This window comes from Lepisosteus oculatus, chromosome 11, assembly GCF_040954835.1.
Source record: "Lepisosteus oculatus isolate fLepOcu1 chromosome 11, fLepOcu1.hap2, whole genome shotgun sequence".
In the NCBI taxonomy this organism is placed as follows: domain Eukaryota; kingdom Metazoa; phylum Chordata; class Actinopteri; order Semionotiformes; family Lepisosteidae; genus Lepisosteus; species Lepisosteus oculatus.
Genome location: NC_090706.1, coordinates 29,124,314 through 29,147,410, shown reverse-complemented (window position 1 = coordinate 29,147,410; position 23,097 = coordinate 29,124,314). Strand labels below are relative to the sequence as shown.

Here is a 23,097-nt window from a genome sequence, read left to right as displayed (position 1 = left end):
CACAGGCGCAGATCCTTAGCCACAGAGCCACCTCTCCGCCCCAACTATTGGCTGATTGTACTGTTGCTATTGAACTGGCAATCTCCTGTTGTCTTTAGTGTTGCTATGTGCTGTACCAGATCATGTTATCAATATAAAACTGATATTAAAAACGTGAATTATTGCATGAAGAGTCTTGGCAAAGTTGTTCATTATTGCAATTTGCTGAACATATCATTTTTCTTCTAGTTGTATAAATGAAAACCCAGGTCATAGAAACATGAACAGCCTTTGGTGTATGATAACAGCATTTTTGCTGTAAACATATAAAAAATGGGACACACTCTAAGCCCTATGATGACATAATGTTCTCATAAAATGGGATACCATAAAGTGCTGATGTCAGTGCCAGACAGCAAAAGCAGGTATCTCCGTATATTAATTAATCACTAGAACTGACTGTGATTTTGTCTAAGTAGTGGTGTAACATATGATATTGTTATTTGAAGGGTATCTTGGGCCCCTGGATAATTTTCCATAACGCTCAGCAGGATGCAGTGACTGGCAATAATAAAAAAAAATGAATTGAAATCCGTAGGAAGATGAATGCTTACTGAACTCAGTGCAAAAAGGCATCAACAAATCATTAACCCTCTTATCACAGGCTATTTAAATTCTGTCTAATCTCTGACAGTAAAGGTTCAAAGAGCTCATTAGATACAAGATGAGATTGTAATTGAGCTGCCCCTGCTCATTAAAGAATATTTACAAGGCTAGGCAAAGAGGGAAACAGTTAACCACTTGAGAGCCCAGGTCAGGTGTCACACCAGCTTTCAGAGAGGAGGTGAGTAACACTAGGCTAAAGAGAAGAGTAACTAGCTTTGAATAGGATCAGAGCACTGCTGCCTGGAGCATTTTGCTTATCAACTGAGTGTGTCAGGGAGGTTTATAATAATAATATGTTTTATATGTGTGCTTCTGAAAAGTCAGTTCCCTCAAATACTTGTCCTCCAGGGAGTTCATCACACAGAGAGTCAGTAACTTGTCAGGATGCTATTGCGAAGAGCAACACAATGTTCAAGAAAAAGAGAACTGCACTAAATTATGTTCTCTACCAAACACTGGTGAATTCAGCAAATTCAGTTGCTCAAAACAGCTGTGTTATAGTCCCTGTTCTACAGAAATAGAAACTGTCTGGAAGCACAACAGTTTCAGACGTTTTAATTAACAGCCACTATACTAAAACATTTTCTCTACCCTACCACTAGATGTCAGTATACATTTTAGGTACCACTACATCTGTCACGATCCCTTTCAATAAGAGCTTATGCATGTCGGGGTCCTGGGGAAAGCATTGGATGGGATGCCAGTCCATCGCAGGGCAGACAGACCCAAATATAGGAGGTGCCGGCATAAATAGGTGCAGATACAAATCGCTTTAAATAAAAGAGTCAGCCAGTAAATTAGTGACTCTTCTCGCACAATTGCTTTGTTATTTGTACTTGACGTGACATTAATCTTCCCTTTTACATACAACTGATTCTGGCTAGATCCTTGTAGGAATACGTTTCTTTTCTGGAAAACGTCTTCAGTTCTTCAGGAATAAGATCTCCGTCTGCTCCAGTATCAACCTTAACTTCAGCCCTGCCAGTGCTTCTAACAGTTTAACAGGTCCGGTCTGAATGATGAGCACCAAATTTGGCCATGGATACAATGTCAACGTCTTCTTTTGTGCTGAATTGCAATCATGGGAATTTCCAGTTTATTTCGTTTGAAGTCGTTTTTAGCAAGACGGTCTTTCCAGAGAGCTTCTACCCACACCACATACTTTCCTTTTCTCGCAGTGTGTCAGTATCCATTTGTACTTTTTCTCTTTCTTATCACCTAAACCCACAATCGGTAGGTCTCTACTCCTCCGAGAAGGTTCATGAAACTTAAGAGCTCATCTCTCAGACCAATCAGCCCCCTGGAAAAGAAAATAACTTTCTTCAGGGCTCCAGTTGACATTAGAGTTTTCGGAGAGAATGAAAGTTTAGAGATTGTCATTTACAGATTGCTGATTATTTTTATTTGAAGGATACCTTATCTGCAGACAAAGTATACTTTACACTATCTCTTAAGCCCACACACGGTTTGTACTGCTCGTAGTAGCTCAGCTCAGTTAGAAACTCTCTCACTGTTTATAGGGATATTCCTTGAGATTCCTTGTGACTGATGCAGTGTTTCCTGTGTTGGAGACTCGGAGTGCTTCAGTACAGCAACAGTGTCATGCCATAAGAAAAGTGCTGTTTACACTAAAATAGTTTTTGCATGCATGAAATAGCTTGTGGCTCTGTAGCTCAGGATCTGCGCCTGTGGCTGGAAGGTTGCTGGTTCGTGTCCTGTGGCCGGCAGAGGAATCCTACTCCATTGGGCCCCAGAGCAACTCCAACTACTCCAAGGGCACTGTAAAAATGGCTGACCCTGTGCTCTGACCCCAAGCTTCTCTCCCTGTCTGTGTGTCTTATGGAGGACAAGTTGGGGTCTGTGAAAAGACAAATTCCTAATACAAGAAATTGAATATGGCCAATAAAGTTATCTTAAAAAAATATAATATATATAAAAAATATATAATTCTGTCAGCTGTTCCCCATAGCTGTGTACCATAATCTAAACATTTCTTTCAGCATTTCCTAATGTAACAGCTGCTCTGGACTGCACAGACATCCTCATTATAATAAGATAAACCTGATAATAAGATCAACTTCATTGTTCCCTAGGGGAAAATGTTTATGGTCACATTGCCTCTGTATATCTGAATACATCACAAAGCATCACACATACACATCTACTGCACTTGCATAACTCATGACAACAAACAGTAGTCGTGGCACTTCACACATGCGTAGTTTGCTAGTGTTAGCTGATGGGAGTTTGCTCTGGGGGTCTTCTTCCACAGAGGGAACCATCAGCCCATGTGGAGCGTGCGTGGACACGGGGGCGCTGGTCTCTCTCCCCGTCTCCTTGCTCCGCTCGGTGACCTTGCATGGGGCCGGCCCCCTGTCGCCCAGCCCAGGCAGCCCTCACCGGCCTGGAGGAGGGGCTCCCCGACTGTCTCCCTATGCTCTCGGAGGGCAGAGGAGGGCACCCCGCTGTCTGGTGGGCCCACAGACTCTCGGGTCGTCTGGCTTCGGCGCCCCCTGCTTATCTTCAGTTTATCTCTGAACTTCGTTAACAGCACAACTATTTTTTTAATCGTTCTTGAGCCCTGAAACAGGTGCCACACTGAGGACTCACATTATGGGTGAGTTAAGCCTCTTTTCAATTGTGATATGTTTCATCATGGTATTAAGACCAAACAAAGAGCAGCCTCTGGTGTGCTTGGCTGTATGCTTAACTTTAAATATTGGAGGTTAAATGCTGTCTTCCATTTTTTTTCTCAGGCTGTGACCTTATTTGTTATTGTGTTGTATTTAGTGGTTTTAAGCCATATTTGTCATTGTGGCCAAATATAGTATTTGTTGGGTTGCTTGTTCTGTAATCTTGCCTGTTTATGGCCTGTTTATGTCCTTATCTGGAAACGGAGCATAAAACTTATCAAATCTAGTGATTTGAGCTATATCATTTAGGTGTTGGAAGGTGCTTTTGAAGTGTTAATTGAGCTCTGTTCTATGATTGTCCTGGTTTATGGCTGTGTCCTTTAATAGGAGTGGTTTATTAATCTTATCAGGCCAGGTTGTCTCAGGTCTCCTGCTGGGAACAGGTCTGTTTTGCTTTGTTTGTGAATCAGGTCTTTCTCCAGTGAAATGGGTCTGATCTGATGTTAAGAAACTGTATCTGATTTACAGGACACAAGTGGAAATTGTGTGGAAGTGAGTTTCCAACTGACAACAAAAGCACCTCTTTACACCAAGGTTTGTGGGAGGATGTAACAATCCGACCATATGACAGCCTGGATTCCCTTAAGATCCTGCTGATGCTCAGTTTATCAATTGCTATCAATTAGCTATCAATAGCCAATGGAGGAGGCATAAATCAAGCAGCGTTTGGGTCACGAATCTTATAGAACGTTATCTGTATATCTGTACGCATCAGTTAGGTTAGAAATGTGCTTTTCCCCCTAACGCATTTCATTTTAATAACATGCACACAATATGACCAATCAAATATTTTAAATTTAAGTTAATGCTTTGAATCTTCAAATCTAAAATCCCAAACTAAATGTATTTTTTTTAAATAATCACTTGGGGCATTAGGACCCACACAGACTGCAGGCTGAGCGCCCCCTACTGGCCCCACTAACACCTCTTCCAGCAGCAGCCTTAGTTTTCCCCAGTCGGTCTCCCATCCAGGTACTGGCCAGGCTCACACCTGCTGAGCTTCAGTGGGCTGCCAGTTGTGAGTTGTCAATATATAATTGCATCTTCCATGCCAAATGGCAGCTTGCTGTACATTTATATAAATATTCCTGGCTATGGCAGGTGTAAAAGTACATGTATATACAGTATTCTAAACCAGTCATTCCCAAGCCTGGAACACCATGTCTGCTAGTTTTTTTATTCCAGCCGAGCTCTGAATCTCCTATGCTAATTGAAGCCTTAAATTAACTTGACATTTTATAGTGATTTCAGGGCCCTTGTACACCAGCAGTGTTGGGGACACTTTACAGGCTTAAACCAAACAGATTTAAAAAGAAGAAAAACTAATGTTAAGCCAGACTAAACGGGTCGGCCCGCAGTCTAGGTCTGAGCGCTGTAAGAGAGCCCCCAGGGACTGAGCTCCCGCGCTGTGCAGCGGGGCCCTGAAAGCTCGGGGGCGCTCCAAGATGTGTCTCAGCCGGGCACACAGGGGGCGATCAGAGGGGAACTGGGGGGCTGCGGGGCTGCGGGGCTGGAGCCGAGTGCGCTGGGGAAGGGGGAGCCAGCGAGGACATGTCAGGATTGGGGGATGACGTGGTCACGGGGCCCCGAAGACGTTAGAAGATCTGGAGTGTGTGAAGTATTTTTAGGGGACAGGAAGGGAGCCCCCCGTGGAGACTGTTACAATAATCCGGCCGAGATGAGATGAAGTCTGAATGTGGGCAGCGTTTCTGAAGTGAAAGTAAGAGTCTTTACAGATGGTCTTATTTGTGCATCAAAAAATATTAGAATTGGAAAAACTGCTATTGCTTCAAGGGTATTGTTTCCAACAGCTTCCGCACACAGAACTTCAAGCACCCTTTCCTCAAATTTCTTACTCAAATTACTCACTAATCAGCTCTTAATAGGTGATCAATTGAAAACTGACACAGGCGAGAAGACCTTAGATGCAAACACTGTGTCAAATAGTCCCGCATTGAGCTTTTTTTCCTTCCTCCGAGGTCTAAATTACTTGCATTTAAAACAACACTTAAATGAGGAGAGTTCTGGACTTGAGAAATGTATAGAGGGATGATACTAGTTAGGGTGGCGCCATGTTTAGCATTGCTGCCTTGTAGCCCTGGGATCCTGGGTTCAAATCCAGACTTGCTGTGCTTTCTGTGTGGAGTTTGTATATTCTCCCTGTGTCTCCATGGATGTCCTCCAGGTGCTCTCGTTTCCTCCCGTCTTCCAAAGATAGGGAAGTTAGATTCTGGAAAAACTGACCCTTGTGCGAGTATCTGTGTCAGTGTGTGCTCTGCGATTGACTGGTGTCCTGCCCAGGGTGTATCCTGCCTTAATGGATAGGATCTAGCTCCCCTGTGACCCGGAATCAGAAGCATTTAGAAGATGGATGGATTTGTTATACATTGTTAACACACAAATAAATTGTAAACGACAAAGAGCCTCCTTTGTGAAAAAGAAACTTTATTATTGTGACTGAAATAGTAACTACTATGTACAGATAGACAATATAACCAAGAAATATAAGTTAAAAATCAACAAGGGGAAGGAGGAAGCATTTTATCGAACAGTGTGGGACTACACATGTTGAAAACCCCCACTTAACTTGATGAAACAGCTCAGCCTCTGTCTCGCAGAGCCCGACGGGGGCGCCTGCGAGCCGCCATGCCCAGCTCTGGGCTTGCTGGTCCGAGGCCGCCGATCGGAGGGCGGGAGCTCAGCCTGGGCGGCCCGGGGCTCGGGGATCTGGGAGGGGCACGGAAGAGCGGCTCCCGTCAGCCTCTGCAGTTCGTCCTGGGCCCTCGGGGTGAGCCAGGACACTGCCACCGAGAGGCCGAACATCGCCTGGAAACCTGCAACGACAGGGGGCTCACAGTCACCGTGCTCCTACAGCGCAAGGGCAGGAATCAGAGCTCCGGCGCCGCCTCCTGCTCCGCCTGCGCACGGCCCGAAACACGAACCAGCAAACGAAACAAAACAAAGATTATCCAGAAGCAACCATTCAATGTCAATTCAATTTCTTATTATATAGCGCCTTGCACACCAAGGCACTTAACAAAGCTGTGTGACAGTACGTGACGTGACAATGCAGAAGGAGAAAAAGCCAGAAGACAGCGGAGGAGAGGAACCAAAAACTCCTCTAGAAGGAGAAAAAAAACCCTCTACAGTAGGGATTCAAGGTCAACTGGCTGCCAAAGTATAACAGTATATAATTCTAAAGAAAGTACTACATGTGGACTATTAGGGTACAGAATACTAGGTCACTAAAAAATCATCATCATTAAGGGCAACATTAATGCACGGAATTCTTGTTAAGATGCAAGAAATGTAATATCACCTCATCATGGATACTTGTTCACCATTTTAGTCTGAGATTAGAAAAGGACGTGCAAATCATTACATTTAATCCACCACCTTTTTAACTGTTCGTGAATGCTTTGGGCGATTGTGTTAATGCGAGTGTGCTCATTCAGAAAACCGCCCGTTTCAGCAGTGTGATGGTGCGGAGGGCAGGGCACGCATTGCTCAGACACGAGCCACTAGCTGCCTGGAAGGGGGTAAACCGGTACCTTCGCACACGACCTTCTTCGCCATGGATGCAGCCCGGTGCGAGACGTACTCGGCGACGGCGAACGCCGTCTCGCTCTCCGCGGGCCCCGGCGGGACCGTCACGCTCGCGACCCCCTCGGCCAGGTGCCGCAGCGCCCCCTGCAGCTGGCTGCCCCCCAGCGCCCTGGGCAGGCCGCCGATCAGCAGCCGCCTCTTCTCCACGCTCCTGACGACGGCCAGGCGGCGGCCGCCGGGCAGCTCGTAGCGGTTCAGCCACAGCACGGCCGCCCGCGCGCCCCGGGGCTCGCAGTACTTGGCGAAGGCGAAGCCGCGGTTCTGCCCGCTGAAGTTCATCATCAGCCGGAACTCGTACAGCTGGCCCGCCTTCTCGAAGAGCGGCACCAGCTTGTCCTCGAAGACGTCCCGGGGGATGTTGCTGATGAAGACCTCGCAGATGTGGGAGGGGGCGGGACCCCGCCAACCTGGGGAGACAACGGGAGGCGGTTTTCTCCACCGCGTCACCCGAGTTCAGGGCCTATCCCAGCAAGCACTGGGCGCAAGGCAGGGTACACCCTGGACGGGGCTGGCGCACACACTCGTGCCAGGGCCCGTTTTTCCCAGACGCCAATTAACCTGCCAGCACATCTTTAGACTGTGGGGGGAAACGGTAGCGCCCCGAGCAAACCCACTCGAACACGGGGAGAACATGCAAACTCCACCCAGATAGTACCCCAGGTCCAGATCACCAGTTGGATCAATTAACATTTCAGTCTCGGGAGAAGTATATTTCATTCCTAGGTAATACAGCAATAGCATTAGGAAAACGTGTATGCCAAATCCTGACTTTCTTTCTTAATTGCACAGTGTTTTAAATTCTTGCCTGGATTTAGAAGAGGCAAGTTGCACTGACCTGCCGGAGGACTGCCATATATCCTCTGTCCGTTGACCTGCACAAGGGACACGCCTTGACTCTCTTTCCAAGACTCCAGGGAGGCCAGACTCTTCTCGTTCACAAAAATACCGAGGCAGCTCTCCTGGAAAATCGGAAAGCAAATCATCATCAATCATCTTCCAAGGGACATATTGCTTCTGTGTTTTGCTTCTGCAGTGTAGCTCTCTAGAGTCTGTCTCGAGCGCTGGGGGAGTAGTAGCTTTCACTACCTCTGCTGCGATTCCTTTCAAATCAGGAATAACTCCAGAGCGCTTCACACACATCCGCGACAGATCACACCCGCTCTCTCAAACTCTGCCCTCCGCAGCATCACACTATCGAAATGGGCGATCTTATGAAGGAGCACATCAATACATTTTAGCATTATCAAAAGTGTTAATGAATAGTTAAAAAGATAGTGGATTACATTTAATCATTTGTATTTTCCCTTTATAAGCTCAAACTAAAATGGTCAGGTGGTATTACATTTCTCACATTATCTTAACCATAAGAATTCCGCGCGTTGATGTTCTTTTTTTATTTCTTTATCCCCGAGTGCTCTATATCCTCTCCCAGTCCGCGATCAGCAGTGTAGGTTTTTGGCCCAGGAAGAAGAGCGCCATCTACTGGTCACCAGGACGCTTTACAGCAAGGGTTTGCCGTCCCAGTAATGACGAGGGTCTAGCCCCGCTTAGCCTCTGGCAATCTTAGGCTACAACACTGCCTAATGATCCTCAGATTGTCAGTAAACCTTCTAAATTTCATCAAATACTGTCTTAGAAATAAATCAACGCAAAGAATTTCATTTCACACACAACATCGACCATCTCACATTATCTGGAACGGTAAGTCATAATAATGCAACAATAATTAGGAAAAGTCATTTTGTTTAAGGCCAGAAAAGTTAGTCTAAACCATTATGAAAAGTGTAAAAGCGCTTATTATTCCTAAATTATCCCGTTTGATAGCCTACCTGCTAAAAACGGCTCCACAGATTCTGAAGAGCTCAGTTATAATCTTCTTCCACTTTTTATACATAAGGCATGTCAAATTAAAAAGCCAAAAATGCTAACACTTTAATTAATTAATTTATTAATTAAATTAATTTTTCGTTTGTGATTTCATGTGGTACCTTCACAACTTGGCTTGAGAAATTAAGAGGAACGTTGAAATTTGTTTTTAGCCTTCAAAATAATGGAAGGCTTGCAAAAGTCTATATTAAAGTAACTTGTTTAACAAATCTAAGGTTTTTGTTCTTGATCACAGTGGGCATGTAAAAGGTCGCAAATAATAATTATAAAAAATAATTAATTTCACTCTGTGAAAGCTTGAAAAATGCGGGTTTTCTACGGACTCATTTTTGAGAGACCGGCACGCATTTGTTCATTATGCGAGTTCCGAGTTCAGCATTTAACTCAAACTGCAATTGAGCGTTTCCTTTAAGGTCAAAACTATACCGTATGTTAGTAAAAGATTTTCCGTTGTTAACCTAAAAATCGATTATACGATTTTTCATAACAGGTTTAATGCCAAGTTGTTTTGCACTGAATCGTTTCATTTTGTTTCACTTCATACGTTAATGTTTTAGGTTTATGTAGCATAATTCCTCAGGTTAAGGCATAAACAGGTTAAGACTCATACTTGAGAGCTTTTCTTTTAGGTAAAAAAAATTCTATAAAACTAGGAAGAAAAAGCTTACTCAAAATGTCGTCAAATGCAAACAATTGAAACAGTATTTACAACGATATAGTATTATCTTGGTTTGAACTGGAGGAAAGTCCTGTATGGTAGCTTTAACGAAAATTCGATATCACCTCTTGTTTAAAAATGAATTAACATATATAAGCAAAATTAAAATGTATTAAGTCACCTCATATAAAAGTTGATCAGCTTCCTTCTGTTTGGAAGAGCGCTTAATAATATTACAGACTCCATTCTTTATTAACCAGACAGCGGTAGCACACTTCAAACTGAATTGAGAGGAAATTGATCTGTTAGTAACAATTATTTATGAATAAAGAATAATATAAATTTCAATCACAACTTCGAAAATACATATGCGGGGCATTTATTAAATTTGGAGTTTTTAATGTTTTGCTTCGCCTGCACATATTCAAACTCGTGTTGGAATATCTTCACGTATTGTTAGAATACTGTGAAATGTTAATGTCTGTGAAATTCGTTCAGAAAAATATTACACATTATAACATTAAATGTGAAAGGTCTCTAGTCTAAAGGAGAATTCAGGAAATGTAAAATGTAAATGCTTAAGTCCAAAATTCGAAACACTACCGCATGAAGTGAAGAATGACCGTTATGTGGGGAAATTGATTAACAATTTATATATATATATATTGAATTGATTTGATTTTTTTAGTCTTCAATAATTACAAGACAGAATAAAAAACATAAATATCGCATGCATTTAATTACTAGTGCATGCAGTCGAGCCCTGTACGCACAAAACTTTTGGAGGTACTATATAAGATACGCCAATATGAACAATGTTTTACAATTTATTTTGCAATAATTTCTACAGAATTTAGATAAAGATAAAAATGTATATGCAGTTGGTAATGTTAGATTAAATTAACTGATACACAATACAAATAGGTATGATACATTATTAGATAATAATAAATTGTTTTAAATTATTCGATAATCACATTGTTGCGTCGTTTCCTTTGTCTAAAACATAACGACAACGAGTCACATTAAAACACTTGCCGCATCTGCGTTGATATTTCGTGAAGTCTATTATGGTAAATTCCGTTTTATTGGGAGATCGCACCGATTTTAACATCATTGAACACGCTGCGTATTCTGCTTTTCCAACCGGGAAAAATTGGTTTAAGACAAATTTTATTCGACCTACCGTGTTCGACTCCATTTGTCGATTGCTCGTAGATTTTTCTGTCTTTTCTAAATCGAGTTCCTGCGACACCGGTCTTTCTCTCTCCCGACACAGGCGATTAAATACTGGTCATATCGGAGGCGGCGCTTCAGGAAAGGCCTGAAATTATTAAAGATTGCCTTGTACACGCGCGCCCTAATGGGTCAAAGTAGGCGGATTCCAGTCATGAAAAATTGTAAAAAAAAAAAGCATACGCTTGTGTTACAAGAAATCTGGAGTTGCTGAAATCTGCCCTGGCTTATTGAACACTTTGCATAAACGGTGCATAGGAAATCGGAGTATTTTAATCCTCTTTGAACACATCACCCTACCCTTCATTCCAGAACTATGACGGATATATAATTCCAAAGTCATTAATCTCAGCACAGCGCCTCGTTTTTCAAAAGGGAGATATAACGTACACGCATTTTATCGCAATAAAGGCCAATCGTTTATAACGATAAAGGGTAGTGATTTATTAGCACTGTAATAAGAAAAGACCCCAAAATTAAAACGTAAGGGCGCTATTTGATTTCGACGAAGGGCGATGAATTGCTCTCCCTGGGAGCACGGGTGATATCTGAGGATGTATTGTATGTAGGAAGAGTTATGTTATATCTGTTATGTAGTAAGAATATTTCATGAGGTAAAACTCATGAACATGGCTAAGCCCAGCAGGATACAGACACGCTGCACAAACACACAATACCGTACCAGGACAGACACGACTATCGAGTGGCACGCTGGACCAGAGAGGCAGCACACGTGTTATTTTACTAAGGAAACCGCCAGTAGGACATTGATGTTTTCAAACGCGCTCAAGCGTAGAACGAGGATTAAGACAATCAACTAAACTTCATCATGTAATTAGCATCTAATAAAATTTAGAAGAAAAAAACAAGATGATATTATATGTTATTATAAATAATATATAAATGTAACAGATTAACTGGACACTGAAGAAAACACTGAGAGCTCAGTTACCAATTAGCAAATATTCGCATTCCAGCAAGCATATACAACAAAATGAATGTGTCCATATTAAACACCTTTGGGAAGTGATGCAGAAACCCAGCATCCTCTCAATCACTAGCAGATAATCAGCTGAATGATTACAGCCACAACAATCAATACACACTTATCAGGCAATTGAAAGAACAGTTACAACCCCAATAATAATTTCACACCATTGTCAGGGCTGGCGAGAGACAGAGAAGTCAACCTGATGACACAATACAGCCCCTCCCCTGCATCTCACCCCTGCAGTGGAGAGGAAAGGGAAAAACTGCTTCGAATAGATAGCTGAGTAGCTTGATCTTATTAGCCCTTCGATAAAGATCGCATAACATCTGGGTTTTTTTCCCAAACGTGTGAAATATGTGAAGGTCCCAAGTGGTCCAGCGAGTTTCTCTCACTGTAGACACTGAACAGACCGACTCCGCTGCCTTGTGCGTAGATGAAGTCCTTTTTGTTTCCGAGTTTGGCTTTTGCATTTTCAGTCCGTACAGCTCGATTTTAGGGAGCCATTAGAATTAAGGCACACGCGGGGCTGGGGTCCCGGGGTTAATTCCGGTGCTGGGGTGTTGTCTGCGTGCCGTGGGGTTCTTCATCACAGTCTGTTTGCTGTTGTAAAGCTTTCTTTATCAGTATATTCAATTGGTGTTTTCCCCCTTCAGAAATAAATCAGATGTACTGTGTATTCCCAGAGCTGCTTCACGGTAGCTTGCGTAATGTTCTTGATAGTCATAAACAATTCAAACTTTAGTTTCCTCTCTTTTTACTCGCCTGAGATTTTAGCTTCCGAATTCATCGCTTCTGGAAGCTTCGGTTTTACTGTTGTCTTTATTTGTGATGTATCAAAAGACAGAGTCTGCATTTCAGAAAAGAGCAATTGCTTACTGAGCTCTGTGCATTCGGGGTACATAAAAACACTCTCATTATTGAACCAAAAGCTTTTAGCACAGCGCCCTCTCCTGGAGCCTTCTGGAATTTTGGCTCTAGACAAATCGGTCCTATCGTCATTACAGACTGTATTTGTCTAGTTTCCTGTGTTATAATTAACTACTTTCGCAAGTGCAAAAAATATTTTGTTTCAGACTTTTCAAAAGATTTTATTTCAAAAGAGCACACATTTATAAATATATATATCCACCGTATGGATATTAGGATCTGAGGCATTAGTACACTTCCACAACATATTGTGTCCTGTATTTTATTCTGTATATGCTGTTTGCTCCAAGCTTGTCCTTGTGCACTTCATTTAACACACCTGTGGTTAGTGCCCCAGTTAAAGCTCTTGGGCTTTGCACTCATTTTCAGAAGCAGGCGCTTGACAGCTGTCTCGCTCGCGAAGACGCTGAGGAACACAGACCCATGCTGAAAGACACACAGCTGCTGGAATACATCGTCCCCTTTGTCCACAGGAATCAGTCCAGAACTGAGCAGGTACTGAGTTCCTTTGGGCATCTGCATTCCCATGCATGTTGTCATCTGGGTCGTGTTTTCCTACCTGTACTAACTGCTACTGTATGATGAAACTGCAGGACTGCACATGTGGGCAATAGCTCTTGGGTCATTCATGCATGAATCCTGTAGGTTAGGATGGTGGAGCCCAGGAAGAGATCACCTGGTGCAGTTCTGGAGGGCTGAAGCAGTCTGATCGAGTTGTTGCCCCACGACAGGTGAACAACAGCATTCAGCAAACAAGCTCACCCTTCATGAGCAGCGATGAGATATTACCTACCTGTGAAGTGTGCGGTACTTGTACTGCACATACAGTGCCCTCCATAAGGGACAGTGAAGTCAAAATGGATATGTCTGCTGTTTAATCAAGCAATTCGGATTTGAGATGAAAACATGAATATGAGACACAAGTATAGAATGTCACCTTTTATTTCTGGGTATTTCTGCACATGCTTTAACATTTTAGAATCAAACACTTTTTGTGTACCATCTCCCCACTTCAGTTGAGCGTGCGTATGGGGACAATTGACTGCCAGGTGTTTCTTATTGATCAGGTGTTTCATATTGATCAGGTGTTTCTTATTTCGCATTGATTGTGCACAGGTACAAGGGCTGTGGTTGTGCAGTGTTGGATGTAGCCTTTAAATCCAGGAGACCTAAACCAGCATGAAGACCAGAGAACTGGCTATGAAAGAGGAGACTCCACTGCCGGTATGTGAATGGGGACAGGACTGGCTGAGGGAGAGCAGCAGGAAAGACTGCTCGTATCTCCAGCAGTTTGACAAAACAACATAGGAAACGACTCCTTCCTCCCAGTGGCTTTATTAACAGCACTGCTACATGAGGGTTGGTGGAGGGAGAGAAACAATCAGGATAAGGAACCCATATTAGTAAACTACTTCAATAGGAACAGTAGCTGCTGTTCTCAATGGCAGCACTGACATCCACAGCAAATCAGTCAGCACAGGGAGAGATCAGTGCAGTGCAGAGCAGAGAGGGTATCCAGACACACATCCTGGTTTCACTGTCTGATCTCTTCTGTGTGTATTAACGCCAGCTGTGTCCCCATCGACAGCAGGAGTTCTGCATGCTGACACATGCTGAAGGTGACCACTCAGGTCTTGCTATAGGAGGCGATGAGAATGTTCATCTAGTCAGTGTAGTTTCAATACTCCTGTCATACATTGAGACACAGTACCGAAACCAGAGTTCCAGGGCTGAATGTGTCTGCTTGCTTGTTGCTTTTATGCCTCCTCTGGAGCAGAGTGACAGACGGTACAATCACTGCATCAGAGCCCCACTCCAGCTCGGCACAGTGAAGAAGATGCCGGTGCAGAACAGGCAGAGACGATGAAGAGTTCAGGTACACTTCTAGAGCCAACGTTCGCTGTGAGGAGGCAGACTGTCTCAGAGGGAACAGGAGTGGTAACTAGCATTTCAAAGTCTTCCTCTCTCACTGAAGAACACATTAGAAAACCGGATCATGTTGCCTTTCTTTATAGGAAATAACTTTATTTCCCCAGTATCTGTCTCTTATGCCTCCCAATACATGCACAATTATATCATAAACTGCATAAGAATTAATTGCAATCTTTAAATGAATATGCATCTAAGACTTTTGTATAATTACTTTATTTCTCCACCAGGTGACAGTGTGGTATCTCAACCTGTGAGACCACAGCGTGCTTTTCAATAGGAAGTAAAAGGCACTTTTTGTTAATCAGAAAAACAGATCTCAAACAGCACCACTCTTATGGAGTTCATAAAACATTTCAGAAAAATGTAAAAAGCCCGGGGTATTCACAAAGGGGCATCATGAAGGTTACACAGAGGTCACATGAAGAAGATAATAGTCCAGTTTTAGAGACAGCTCGGGATTTTGTTTTTTCATATACACACTACTTAAGACAATACAAAAGGTTACAAATGAGAGGAAGCCATTCAGTCTCATCTAGTCTGTTATGTAGTTAGTACCTAATTGATCTGATGATCTTATTTACATTAACAATATCTTGAAAAAAGCCATGATATCTGCCTCAACCACATGGCTTGGTTGGTTATTCCATACTCCTACAACTCTTTGTGTATAGATGTGCCACCTGTCCTCACTGGAGGATCTCATCCAGCTATTTCTTCAAAGAAGCTAGGGTGTCAGCTTCAAGTCAGCAGCCATATCACCTTGCAACTCACAGCTGGTAACCCACTGAAGCTCAGCAGGTGTGAGCCTGGTCAGCACCTGGATGGGGAGATCTCCTGGAAAAAACTAAGGCTGCTGCTGGAAGAGGTGTTAGTGGGGCCAGCAGGGGGCGCTCACCCTGCAGTCCATGTGGGTCCTAATGCCCCGGTATAGTGATGGGGACACTATACTGTAAACAGGCGCCGTCCTTTGGATGAAATGTAAAACTGAGGTCCTGACTCTCTGCAGTCATTAAAAATCCCAGGGCGTTTCTCAAAAAGAGTCGGGGTGTAACCCCATTGGCCCTTACCAATCATGGCCTCCTAATAATCCCCATCTCTGAACTGGCTTCATCACTCTGTTCTCCTCCCCATTGAGAGCTGGTGTGTGGTGAGCGTTCTGGCGCACTATGGCTGCCGTCGCATCATCCAGGTGGGGCTGCACACTGGTGGTGGTGGAGGGGAGTCCCCATTACCTGTAAAGCGCTTTGAGTGATGTGTCCAGAAAAGTGCTATATAAGTGTAAGTAATTATTATTATCAGAACATGGCTGGTGAGCTTGTTCCACACTTCCACTTTTGCGTAAAGAGTGGTGCCTCCTGTTCTTGGTCTCAAGTACACTTTTTCATAGTTTCCACTTGTGTCCTCTGATTCGTGTTTCACTGTTCATCACTTCCTTTGAAGAATTTGTTCGTGTTTTATGTACTGAAATATTTGAAATGCATGAAAGGGGAACTGCGACGCTACTTTAATATTTCAGGATTTGAAACAGTCAGCATCGATGAGCGCATTTCAAACCACAATGAAAGCTAAATGTACACAGTAACTTGTAAAACCTCCAATTTACATCACAAAATCGGCTAAATTCCCAGGTATGTGCAGCGCCGTGTTCTGTGATTCAGAACGAGGCAACAAAACCTCTGTCGAGGTGAAGCCACCTTATTACATTGTTCGTTTCCAGGTTTGTTGACAAATACTCCTTTCCTCTTAACTCTCCGCGCAGATCGTGTTGGAACATTTCTGAGGTGAAATGTCTGCTGCACAACCTGTACCGATTCGGTCGTACGTCACAGTCCACCAGTCATTACAGGGCTGCGTGACGTTGCAGGTCTCGCAAACTCTCGTGAAAAAGTTCACGACTTTGTGCTTAATTCGACATTTAGAAACATTTCCTAGACTGCCAATGAATTAACCACATTGCCCGAATGTGTGACGTCCTGCACACGCCAGCTGGCCGCGGGGACCTGCGGGGCGCGCAGGGGTATTTCCACATATTCCGACTCCACTCTTGACGTGCGGCTCGCCGTGGGCGCTGCAGCCTGGGAGTTCGCGACTTCCGCTTCTGCCTCGCCGGCCCGCTTCATTCCTGTGAAAGCAGGGCAAAGTGGGAAAGTTCTGTAGATTCGCCCGGGCTCCGCGCTTCCGCCACTGTAATGAATCACCTTATTTTCAGTTCCGCGTGGAGAGCTGTGATTTTCAGCCAGCGTCCAAACAAGCCTGCTTTCCGCTGACCTACATAGACATCCAGTTCATTTCGCACCACAAGCCTCAACGAAATTATGATTCTAGCTGTGTGGATGTGTAATACTGTCCCAGGCGCACACAAAAAAAAAAATGGAATCGATTTGAATCTCATCCGTCTGACCAAGCAGCGCAGAGACAAGACAGCAGTGTAGCGGCTTGGTTGAGGTTTGAAACTAGAGGGCTGCGGGCTCGAGTCCAGGTTAAGAGACTGCAGCTGGAGCTCCGAGCACTCTGCGTCACTCCTGTATGAGTTGTTGGAATGCACAGCTGTCTGAACGGGCGAACATATCAGATCATGGACGAGCAACTGAACTGTAATTATGATTCGACTTCTAAAGCGCCGTGTTCCACCAGAATAGAACGGGATTCTGTTTAAGGAGAAGAACTCACCACAGATGATCAAGAGGATCAATCCGGAAATTGCAATGACTGACACCAGTCGAATAATATCTTCATTGAACAGATGGGCGTTGTCCTTAAAATCAAGGAGAGAAATATATTTTTTTTAAAACCCAGCCCGGACTGAAGTTGAACACTTTAACTTTACACTGTGCACCAAATCAGACCATTAACAAGTGAACTGCAGCGCAGGACTGTGAATATTTCCCGAAATTCACCGGAGACGTTTTATTACAATTACTCGTAACGTCTCTGTGTTTTTTTTCCCAACCAACCACTGAATTAATTACATTCGCTCTGTAACAAGCGGTGGTTCAGTGCCCCTGAAACCGATCAATTCTGGGGGATAGGCTGGTAACCCCCAAACCCACAGAGACGGGTGAGATCTCGGCCTGTAAAACTCACCACTTGCCTTAAGAGGCGAGAGAGCTCCGACTCCTTTCTGCGCAGCACGAAAGATGCTACAGCGGCTCATCACACAACTGGGTCTTTCTTACTACGATGCAGCGCAAAGGGGCGCCAGCTTTCTCTATCCTTCTCGTATATTGCTTCTACTATTTACTGCTATGAACACTTTTAAGACATCGTCTGTCGATCGTATGTTTTCCGGCTGCATTTATTTATAACATCCTGTTCTTATATATACGGTTTGTTTTGTTAATTCAACTTTAAAACAGTAATAAGCGCGTGGTTTAGGAGTTTTCTTGTCATTCTCGGTACAGTAAGTCGCTCTTGTGTATCGTTACCATACGTTTTACTCCACATATGGACACACATCCACTTGGAGACAACACACAGTACAGAACCCCCCTACCTCAGCACCTGTACCGTCCACACAGCAGGGTCCGCCCACCACTGCGCTGTTCCTCGACCGTCCTGTAGTGGCGGAGGCGTCTGGAGACGGACTCGCGGGATAGGAGGTGTGAGGGGCCCCACCTGCAACAGCACAAGCAATGAGACCCTCTGCTCCGCACTGCGACGGTGTGGCGCATTGTACTGATAATGATCTGCAGACAAGATGATAATAATAATAAAGTTTATTCTATATAGCGCCTTTAAAGGTGGCTTCTCAAAGCACTTTACAGGATGAGAACAACAATAAATAAGAAGAATACACAAGATAAAACACAATTACAACACGCAGAGGAGACTAAGATGGATGGTGGTACTAAGAAAAGCAGAGGGGTGAAGAAGTAAGTAAAGGCTCTTCTAAAGAAGGTTTTGAGCCTGGATTTGAAGGAGTTTAGAGAAGGTGACTCTCTGATATCCCTGGGGAGAGAGTTCCAGAGCTTGGGGGCATAACAGGAGAAGGCTATGCGACCCATACAATGTAGACGGGCTTGGGGGACAGTTAGGAGACCAGAGTTAGAAGAGCGAAGGTTGCGAGGTGGGGAGATTATGGCAATAATAGTTCAGATAGGTACTGTGGTGCCAAGCCATGCAGAGCCTTAAGGGTGAGCATGAGGATTCTAAAGTCTACATGGGATTTGACTGGAAGCCAGTGCAAGGACTCCAGGATAGGAGTAATGTGAACACTTGCACTAGACCTGGTCAGGATTTTGGCTGCTGAATTTTGGACATACTGCAGTTTGTTCAAAGTAGATTTAAATACCCCCAGCGAGTAGAGCATTACAGTAGTCAATTTGAGAGATCACAAATGTGTTGATCAGCTTTTCAGCCACAGATAGTGATAGCATAGTGATGGATAGTGTCGCTAGTAGTCCAACGGTTTTTCTGAGGTGAAAAAAAGAGGTTTTGACAATATGCTGCACATATGGGTCAAATGTTAAGCCAGAATCGAATATAACCCCAAGGTTTTTCAATTTAGATTGAAGCTCAAGTGCAGAACCATCTACAGATAGGGTTACAGGACTGGCTTTACAAAGTTGATGGGGGGTACCAATAAGCATGGCTTCAGTCTTGTCGCAGTTAAGATGAAGGAACTTTTGAGTCATCCACATTTTTATGTCAGAGATGCAATGCAATTAGATAGAATAGAGACAGCCACATCGGTGTCAGGTTTGGTTGATGTATGAGTATCGTCAACTGAAAAATGAAAGCTGAGGCCATGTGATCTTAAAAGCTGACCAAGTGGAAACCTGGTCAGCTAAAGATAAATACGCTTTTAATAAGGGCTGAAATAGCCTGCAGGGACGGCAATCTATTATTGTAAAATCTTGAGAACAAAGCGTGTGGCCAGCTGTCTACCCCAGTGCAGATTTTGAAAAGTCTTCTCCCCTCAGATGTTCATGTAGCAAGAGAACACATAGCAAGTCATCCCAATACTTCCGCGAAATGGGAGTTTAAGGTCTTCAGATGGGTAGAAAAAACTTTTTGGAATCGAGGAGTCTGCAGTTAACTGTCTGCTTGAGGGTCGTCTGGGATTCATGATGCGGTTCGGTTCTGGTTCCGACAGTTAGCGCCCTGCTGTCTGGCTCACCTGTGGGAGCTGGAGACCCGGACTCCTCCGTTGGCACAGCTGGAACAGCTTCTTGTGATGGAGAAAGAGATCAAAAGTATATTTCAGCTTAATATCCAGCAAATTAGAAACAATTTGCACTCTGAGGATGTTTTTCTAATGCGCTGAGAAAAATCCCATGGGGCTGAGCCTGTTCAGCACTGGGGGAGACTGCTAAGAACAACCAGGCTCCTGCTGTAAGTGGTGTTGAGGGACTAGTAGTTCCTAACTAACTGGTCAATACAGATCCCAGGGCTGTTAGTAAGAGCAAGGGTGTCACTCCAGTGTCCTGGCTGAACCCCACTCTGGTCTTGTACAGTTTCTCTCTCCTGTGTGCTGTGGGGCTGCAGGAGGACTGAACCCCACTCTGGTCTTGTACAGTTTCTCTCTCCTCCCCTGATCTGTGTGTCGTGGGGCTACAGGAGGACTGAACCCCACTCTGGTCTTGTACAACCCAGACTCATTAGAGGCTCTGGCACAAACAGTCTGTGAAACACTTGGTGCACTGACTTTAATAAATGTCACAGGTTGCACTGTTCACCGATGCAAAGTGAACCTCAAATGTAACAACTCACTCAGATTTGCAACCTGAAAAAAACACTTCAGCCCCAAACCAAGAGCCCCGACCACTATCCTATACTGCTGTGATTGACAAAGCTGCAGGAATCTCCTAATAATTACTTTTAACACAGCCCTGCTGCTGCATTTATTAATACTATCCATTAGGAGAAACAAATACCAACACAATCATTTTAAAATACACATCTGACGGCAAAATGTCATTTTTTCTTGATGCTCAATAGGTTATATCATTAATTTATGGCGACTTATTAAATACATATTGTGCAATAGAGTTTAATTTAATCCATCAATTTTCTAACTGCTTTTTCCAACACAGGGTTGTGCGTAGTTCAGTTCTTTTTTCCAAAATCGTATTTAACGCTCCTTTCGGCGCATAGATGTCCACCCGGCTGTTGATTCCCTGTTGTCTAATAAATGAAGATTCAGATGTCTGAATTTACCATAAACCTATAAACTGATTTTTAATATTGTATTGTTTGTATTGATTGTATTCTTTTTTTACTTTCACTTTATTTTTTGAAGGTTAGAGGGCACAGTGCCAGAGACGCCCCCTGAGGGTTCTACCGTGACTGACACCGTGCCCCGTGCCCGCGTCGCTAGGTGACCAGCGACGTAGCACGGGAAAACCAGCCGGGGCTGCTAGTCGGCTCGAGGACGGTTCTTGAGCATTAGAAAGGACCGGACTCATTCCTCGGCGTTTCCGCCATCCGTGTGAATCCGTGTGAAAAAGGTGTGAATCAATACACCCCACTAATTACGAACGGGACAACAGGCGTTTTTGGTTCCTGTGTGCGCCGCCTTAAGGTTCTGAGACATGACAGTGAAACGTGCTCTCTGCTCTCTTCCACCATCAGCTGGAGCTTATTCAGCCTCTGTAACAATCAAGTCCACTGTGGATTTCTGGTCATTAAGCGGTTCTGGTACCGACCTGTTGTTAAATGTTCATTGTTAATAGTTATATAGCATCGCCAACTAGCTCTAGTCTAGAAGTGTTCAATACGTGCTCATGTGCTAAACCATAAGAACAGTCCCACACTACAGCCTGCAGTGCAGTAAGACAGAGGGGACAGGGCTCAAGGTCACAAGTTGTTAGAACTGCTGCTTTGTATCTGATGTATTACATCTGGAAGAAGAGTTACGCTGAAACACAACAGTACAATGTTCACTCGGCTCCTTTTCACTTTTAAAGACACGAGGAGAAGGAAGTCGCTCACTATGGCTGAGCAGTTTACTCACCCTTTGTAACGATCAAGTTAACTGTATGTTTCTGGTCATTAAACCAGCCTGGTATTTCCACGCGGCAGCCGTAGAGCCCAGAGTCGCTCTCCTGAGCGTGGAGGATGGTCAGAGAGACATCGCCTCCGGTCAGCTGTCCCAGCAGCTGGTACCTCTCTGAGAGTCTGGAGTTCACACTCTGTCCATCAGTGGAAATTATCATATTATTACACCCAGAAAGAGGTAGTTCTCCTCTCCCCCAGCACATCGTCGTCACTCCGAGATCCCTCACAGAGTATCTGCAGGGGAGAGTGACTTCCTGGCCGACGGATCCTCTGACCGTCAGAGCAGAGACTCGGCACACTGCAGAAAATGATGGATTAAGAGAATTTCAAAACACTGCCTCAATCGCTGTTCGAAGGACGTTCCTGTCCTCTTTCATTTCGAAGGGCAAGTGAAGAATGAACCTTGAATGACGTGTAGCAAATACATACCGCCATGCTGAGGAACGGGTCGCAAACGAGTCTAGTGTTAGTTTCTCGTTCAGACGGCTTCGAAAAATTCGGCATGCATGCTGCCTGTGTTTCGAAACGATTCAAATTTACCTTGTTTAAGTGTTTTTTTTATAATATCTGGTGCTATTTTATATTTTCTTCAAACCTTGAACGTTCATATTCTCGGCAGAGGGTTGTCGATGGAGGGTTCGTGTCCGGGCGACTCGGGCCCCAGTCTAGGCGTAGGAGACGGGTTAGGTCTTTCCGCTACGGGTGAGCCGAATTAGTTATCAAGCCCATTGCCTGTGAGCTACCGCTGGACATCACACAGCCGGAATGCAAGACCAAAGTGAATTTGTAGAAAGAAATGGCGTATTTGGGTCTGTATTCGCCTGAGGCTTCAATGTTAGAGGCACACGGTGGTCATTTTGGTAGACCAAAGTCACATCGGCAGTTTTAATTTTCTGTCTCGATCTCTGTGGTCCGCGTGACGTCTTTTGCCGCCTCTCTGCTTTTCCTCCTGGGTCCTGGGCTCAGGTCTGGTGGACGTGGCGTCCGGCACAGCCATTGCAACCAACACCTGCTTAAACACTGTTACCTGTCAGTGCATGACATTATTCACTATAATTCCTGACGTCACGATTGTAGGGCACCGGAGGAACGGGATTTTAAATGTACGTTTTGGAACAGTTGACGCTGTGTTTAGTGAACGGCAAGAATCAGTTTCGCTGAGGAAAACCTGGTCTTAATTCAGACAACCAGTAAATGACGGCGAGGTAGCAATCAGACCCGTGTCTTACCTGACAGTAGCACCGCGATAACGGAGTGTGAGGCAAAACAAGGCAGCTTCATGCTCTTTCGGAAGAACCTTATAGGTGATAGAACCGCTTATAGGAAATTTCTTTTGTGCGTCGGGGTATTTATGCAGTCCGTGGCTTCTGCCCCTCCTGGCCAGTTTCTGCGGTTTCACCCCAAAGCATTTTTTTCGAAGTAACTTCCTTCTCCTGTTCATTGCGTTAGAGGAACGGTTTCAGAAACAAGATCATACGTGGATTAGAAATCGGAACAAAGCCGTACGTGAGCGAGTCCAAACT

General features: G+C 44.2%; 2 protein-coding genes across 7 annotated transcripts in view; both read right to left on the bottom strand.

The window, feature by feature from the left end:
* LOC107077637 (hepatitis A virus cellular receptor 1 homolog) overlaps positions 1-22,869 on the bottom strand; it is a 45,844-nt gene extending 22,975 nt beyond the window's left edge. For 5 of the 6 annotated variants that reach the window (XM_069196028.1, XM_069196024.1, XM_069196023.1 and 2 more), the window contains exons 1-2: positions 22,804-22,869; positions 21,531-21,872 (exon numbers count right to left, since the gene is read on the bottom strand). In XM_069196028.1, coding sequence (XP_069052129.1) covers positions 21,531-21,872; positions 22,804-22,855 — 394 coding nt within the window. In that variant the 5' untranslated portion in view covers positions 22,856-22,869. Of the gene's footprint in view, positions 1-14,767; positions 16,698-17,245; positions 17,331-18,068; positions 18,191-19,694; positions 19,746-21,530; positions 21,873-22,803 lie in introns of those variants that run through there. The other variant, XM_069196027.1, reaches the window with a different exon arrangement.
* LOC138241818 (dead end protein 1-like) lies at positions 5,870-10,690 on the bottom strand. The gene is made up of 4 exons (XM_069195668.1): positions 10,676-10,690; positions 7,780-7,903; positions 6,890-7,351; positions 5,870-6,172 (listed from the first exon to the last, which is right to left on the bottom strand). The coding sequence occupies exons 1-4, from the start codon at positions 10,688-10,690 to the stop codon at positions 5,898-5,900; spliced, it is 876 nt and encodes a 291-aa protein (XP_069051769.1). The 3' UTR covers positions 5,870-5,897.
* Positions 22,870-23,097: the final 228 nt, after the last annotated feature.